This window comes from Aythya marila, assembly GCF_965140915.1.
Source record: "Aythya marila genome assembly, chromosome: 6".
Taxonomy (NCBI): Eukaryota; Metazoa; Chordata; class Aves; order Anseriformes; family Anatidae; genus Aythya; species Aythya marila.
The window spans coordinates 17,488,042-17,494,505 of record NC_139047.1 but is presented as its reverse complement, the minus strand read 5'-3'; the positions used below and the strand labels follow the sequence as shown (position 1 = coordinate 17,494,505).

The window sequence follows — 6,464 nt, the reverse complement described above, 5'->3', positions numbered from 1 at the left end:
TGAAATCAAATAATAGATTTATTGATAAGTTACAGTATTTAGAAGCCAGACATACTCATCGCTTCTACTCTTAAGCCACTTATATTTAATTATTCCAAAATATCTTATGTAGCTGTCTTCAGCAACTGTAATGGAAATAAGCTATCATTTTCTTTGTGGCCGCAGCCTGATACAAATACCAATTCTGTTGTTGGAAAACATTAAAATGTCAGCTTGTGTAGTATACATACATAGTTATGTTTCAGTGCAGACCGCAGATGTGCAATAAGACTGACAGTAAAAAGAATTATTTTTCCAATATAAGTCTTGCATGGAGTTATAGCTACCATAAAATGACTGTTTCCTGAACAGCAGTTTATGCTACTAAAATCAGTTTTAATTCTTAATACAAAGTAAACGCATAAGTAGTTGTAATAAAATCTATGTATTAAAAAAATATTTTTTTTTAACAAAAAAGAAGGTGAGAAGAGTTGTTCAAATGCTTGACTGTTCCAGGTAAGCAATTTTTTCCCCCCAAATACCTGTGTTCTTTCCCTTCGTTAGGTAATATTTTACAAAGACAAACAAATACCATTCTTACAATTTAGAAGGGCAGTGTAGTGGCTGCCAGATACTATGGTTTGTTTTTAACCTTTTCAAAAGTATGCTGGCAGATGTAGAGATTCTCAGATGGTGCTTTCAGTGCACAGAACGCTGAATGACACTGAAGTAACTACTTAATGTCACAGAGGGATACTGAGACTTGCTAGGAAACTTCGTTACATACCCAATAACAACATTTTAAAGTATTTAGTTTTTCTAAAGCCCAGCTTTGAAGTTGTTACATCTGTTTATGAAATAGAAGTCATTGCATGTCATTTAGAAGTTTTTATATTTTGATACAATTTTTGGTTATAACTTGCACAGGTATCCAGGGCTTCCCTAACTTCTTTCTTTGAGGCTTGCACTTCTGAATTAAAATGGAAAGGCTTATTTCAGAAGGTAAAACGCAAATCTTGACAAAGCTGTTAGTACTGCCAAAAGGCAGAACTTCAAAACCAATTGTTTATATATATAAAATCCATTATATTGCTTCCTAGTATGGAAAGTGGTGGTTATTATTTCTTTTTATATATAAAGTTTTCATGGTATTTTTGTACAAAACCTTTTTTCCCCCCACTCTATTTCCTCAGCGTTAATCCTCTTACACCGTAATCATCTTCACAATAATCCTGCTATCATGAGTGGAGGACTTTATCTTTAAGGGAGAAACAAAGTGCTTCATCCAAGGTAAAAAACAGCCAGAAAAAAAATTCTGGTGTTAGACAAGAGTGCACAATAGTAAAAACTGGGGTATAACAGAGAAAAAATCCTATTTCTGTGAAGCCAGTGGGAAGCCTGACCTTAAATCACACTGAAATACTGAAAACAAATGGCAACATAAAAAACACAATGAGAGGAATATGTTTGTTTTTCCCCCAATTGTGGCACCAGTCACTAAAGCTGCTGTTACAGTGCAGGTATAAAAACATCAGTGACACACATAATTTCACTGTTTGTTTTGCTGAAAATAGAGAAAATGCTCTAAATCCGGAGTACCTTGTTCTGTTCTAGCTGCATTCTGGTTTGAACACTCACTGAGAATATCACTTGCTACTATTTTCTTCAGAATAGACACAGGTAGAACCACATTTCGTAACTCTACAAGAGAGCGTGACACAACTCCCTAGGAGCCCTGAGAAAGGGACACTTCCAGGTGCGGTGGCAAATGCAGAGGAGATGGTCACGTGTACCCCACCTGCCCGCCCTCTGTCTACATGCTCAGGTCACTGGCTCTCGACTGTAGTTGATCTCTTAGGAATAAAGCGGTAATACAAATATTCATCCCGAAATTCAAATTCATTCGTAATGTGCTGGATGACGCCTCCTTTCATCAGTCTGTCTCCATACATCACAGCTTCACCACGGTCAGAGGCAAGGCCAACTTGGATGAGCCAGTTCACCAGGTCACAGCCAAAGAAGATGCCAGTGGAGATCTTTGCACCACACCTGTATGTCAAAGGAATGATTCACCCACATGTTCTGTAAATCTGGTATCACCACTGCACGATGGAAAAGGCAAGGAAAAATAGCAGGAAACAAGGAAAGACATCATGATAGTTAAGAGCATGTTAGCAGAGAATTTGCAAGTTTTGCATTTTAGGGACATGCCAACGTTCACTACCTTTTCCTACAGACAATTCAATGAGAAGTAAGATTTACGTACTGTTATTTTAGGTCTGTGCAAATAAACTTCAATGAACATAAGCAGCAGCTTTCCTACAAACACACACAATGTGAGTCTATTTATTGGATACTTACTTCCCATGTACTCATTAGCATGACCATTTCTGCAACAAAATATGATTTGAGTGCTGAGTGCCTGCAGCAGCAGGACCTCAATCTGCAATTTAATGCCATTTTATAATTTCTCTACAGCTTTAAGCAGACATTAACTACTTACATATATTGTAAACAAAAACCATTTAACTTGCATATCTGGTTAAATATTTATTACAACAGGCAGTACTAAGAATAAATGAAACATTTACAAGAGGACTAAACTAACTTTCTGTTACATATTTATGAAGCAATTCCATTAACATCTAGCTAGCTGCAGTAAAAATACCATTCAGAAATTTACCTGCAGCAAAGAATGTTTCTGCTTATCTAAAATCTGCTCTATGGAAGCCAAGCACAGGGTTTCTGAAGATGATTAATAAATATACAAGATAAAAAAATAGAGAAAAAATGTTTGTGTGTTTGTTTGTTTTCCTAAGATAAAAGCAGCAGAAACATAGAGCATGTGTTAATATCTTAGCAGAGAAATAAAAACAAAAATAAAAGTCCATGATCGCAAGGTCTCAGTTACAGCATATTTAAATTGAAGAGGATAGAAACAAGTTAGATGAGTATGATAAATACTTTGTTTTAAACCACAAAGAGAAATAAGACATGAAGCTAGTTCTGCACAAACATAATATTATAATAACAAAGCAATGAATGTCAGATTTTGATGTATTCTCAGATGATATATAATTAAACAAACAAACAAAGCACTGAAAACAACCAAATGAACAGCCTAAAGCCCAAGAAACAATAACAGCAGAAACACAGGAAACAGCTATAATACCTGTCCTATTCTAAAACATTTTCTGATGCTTTTTTGTTTGACAAGTCTTTGAACTGCCATAGTTCATTTTTTCCTAAATCAGCAAGGTTCCCTGAATTTATTTCTTATGGAACATTACTGATTTCTGGGGAGACTGAATGAAATAATGATCCAAAGTAGCCAATGCTGTCAAAAAATAGTTCTGGAATGTGGTCTGAGTTTATCTAACCATTTAAAGAACTTCCCCTCCAAAACTAGTCCTACTAGAAAGTTCTCATACCAAGAAAAGCGAAAGTGTCTTGTTCAAACAATTCTTCCTATTTCTATTTTATACAGTAAATATACAAAGGCAGACAGAATCTCTCTCTTGTTCCTGCTTTTTCTGTTGGCACTTCTCATCTACCTGCACATACCTGAATACATAGTCTTCAATTCAGGTATTATAATTTGTGTCTGCAAGCTTTGGCAATCTCACAAATTGAAGTTCAGGCCTCATGAGACACATGAACAAAACAAACTGTATGAATTCAAAAGATACAGGTGTTCTAAAAACGTTATAATCTCACATAGTGAGTGGCCTTTATTACAATGGTTTTGCCTCCTGCAATATATCTATTAGTAAACTCTCTCTAACATAAATACCAACACCTTCTTAATCACAAAACAAAACAAATGAAGCATCTCAAGTTTGACGAAAATTCATGGACATACACGCTATTACAGGAATCGTCAGAAAGATTTTGTCTCCTAAGCTCCTAGTAAATGGAAGAACCGGGGCCAAGTCTTCATGCTATGTTACAAAACTTATGATACTATAAAACCTAAATGGGATAATATGGTAATTTGTACCTCTATTTTTCAGCTTTAGACTGGAAATGTTTTTCTAAACGTTACTGCTAAGATCTTAATCCTCACCTCAAGGTTTCCATAAATATTCCAAAACAGACATCACCCACAGACCGGCTATACTGCATTTCATTATTTCCAGAAGGTGAGATATGACCTTTCATAACAGCTATATGTGCAGGTTGAAAACCTTACCTTCTGCCTTTGACAATGGTTTTGACACAGTGATCTCTATGATAACGAACAAACTGTTGACAGGTCATCCTGATTTCCTCGGGTAGAGTGGGATCTGTATGCTCTGCTGCTTCTCTGCCTCCCAAGAGAAATTCAAGTCTGCAGGGGGGAGTGGGAGGGGGGGAAGGACCGAAAAAACAAACATCAAACGAAGGCACTTTTAAGGAAACTGCAAAGATGAAAGGTCTTCTAATTTCCAACCTAAACCCCCCTCCTGGCACAACTGGAGGCCGTTCCCTCTAGTCCTATTGCTAGTTACCTGTGAGAAGAGACCGATCTTCAGCTTGCCACAACTCCCTTTCAGGTAGTTGTAGAGAGCAATAAGGTCTCCCCTGAGCCTCCTCTTCTCCAGACTAAACAACCTCAGTTCCCTCAGCTGCTCCTCATAGGACTTGTGTTCCAGGCCCTCCACCTGCTATATATGCTCCCTTGGAGCATATGCTCATATGCCTTTTGACCACTGGGAGGTTTTATGCTGGTAGAAGGACAGACAGAGAGTAGTTGGGAGCCAGCTATAGCTGCTGGATTCACACTGCAGCCAGACAGCTGTAAAATAAACATTGCTTTGTACTCCTCTACAGTGAGGTACCAATGAAAGTCTCCATTCACACAAAGAATCTGTATGAGCTAACAGGACTTTAAAACAGTGATGATAGAATCTGGTTCAATATTCACATTGAAGTTATTTATCAGTTGAAATTATTTCTGAAGATCCATCACCTCAGTGACCCAAACACCTGCTTCACCATCATTAGACAAGGATTTTGTCTACAGGGAGACTGTGAGATTTTTGTCTGTGCGAGTGTCATAAGGGCAGCAGTAAAATCTTACATATGGTGAACTGCAATTAACTCTCCACAACAGGAATGAAAAGAAATTTGAAAAATAAAACAAATAGGAAATCAAATGCTATGGCACTAAACACTCACAGCCCCTTTAAAATGATTAGTGTTAATAATTAAGTTTACGGGCATAAATGTAAATTTTCTACTTACCTTCGCTTGAATGGTAGAATGATTAAATGCTTATCTAAGCCAAAAATACCAAAGGAAATGAAGCCCTAGAGGAAAAATGAAGAAAAAAAAAAAAAAAAAAAAAAGGGAAGAAGATTAAGCAAAGATGTTTGGTTTCTGAATAACTGAAAGAAAATGTTAAAAACTCATTGCCAAAACACAAGTGAAAGGTATCTCTCTTCCATAGACGCTATTTAAAATTCATTTTGTTTCTGCTTTGATTTTTCATTTGGTCCTTAAAAAGATGGATTACTATATAACAGTCTGACAAAGAAACAGTTCAGTAAACCTAATGCTGTGACATGCCATCTGATAAACAAAATGTCAGTAGCCTTACATAGCCAGTTATTTAAATCTGACTTTCCTTGACATCAGCAAAGAAATGATTTAACTGATGACAATTTAAATGCTAGAATGCTCTCCCATTAATTCATTTTTCTATACTGCTTTTGTATAAAAGCTAGTATATCATTACTTAATACTGCACTTGCTTCTCAGAGGCACACCTGTTCACTGATCTATCAAACAACACTCTGGTAAGTGTATTAATATTGCCTTGCTTTCACCTTCATAGGTAACAATGCTAACTTGTGTCAGTTTGCACGTGAAATAGACTATGTTCAGCTGGCACATTTATACATCTAATGGACAGGCATTAGTTAATGAAACCAAAGAGATAATGACTTAAAGCCTTATAGGTAAAGTATCCACATAGCTATCTTGCATGTATTCAGTTTTACTGGTGCAATTCTATAGAAGCTGGTGAAACCTTCTGGAACAAATAAGGCTGAAATCCTCCTCAGTCTCCATGGGCATTTGGCACTGTGTTGCCATTTGTACCTTTGAAAGTGTGCACGCACATGAAACAATTTCATTATGATAAGAAAGCTATCAAAGGAAATGGAAAAGGTCTGAAAAAAAGAAGGTTAAATAACATAAAGAACTGCTGGCTTCAGCATTATTTGAGGACTTCATCTTACAGTGCTTGTAATAGAATGAATTGCAATGCCTATCAAAGTAACTTTCAGAATTAACATTGATAACTACCTGACCAAAATTAAACACAGCACAAAAGAACTGCAATTCAACATATAGCCTTCCAGGCTCTTGGTTGAACAGCCACCATAAACAACTGGAAAGATTCTGTTAAGAGAACAAAAAACGATCAAACAATAAAACCACCAAGCTTGTTAAAAATAAATAAATTAAGAAGTACTTTCTAAGTCTTCACATGGTAATAA

The 6,464-nt window shown here is 36.3% G+C and overlaps 1 protein-coding gene across 1 annotated transcript in view; it reads right to left on the bottom strand.

Moving 5' to 3' along the window:
• GPR155 (G protein-coupled receptor 155) overlaps nt 1-6,464 on the bottom strand; it is a 30,327-nt gene continuing 23,863 nt past the window's right edge. The window contains exons 13-16 of the mRNA XM_082763884.1: nt 6,271-6,366; nt 5,206-5,270; nt 4,172-4,309; nt 1-2,028 (exon numbers count right to left, since the gene is read on the bottom strand). Coding sequence (XP_082620010.1) covers nt 1,806-2,028; nt 4,172-4,309; nt 5,206-5,270; nt 6,271-6,366 — 522 coding nt within the window. The 3' untranslated portion in view covers nt 1-1,805. The remainder of the gene's footprint in view (nt 2,029-4,171; nt 4,310-5,205; nt 5,271-6,270; nt 6,367-6,464) is intronic.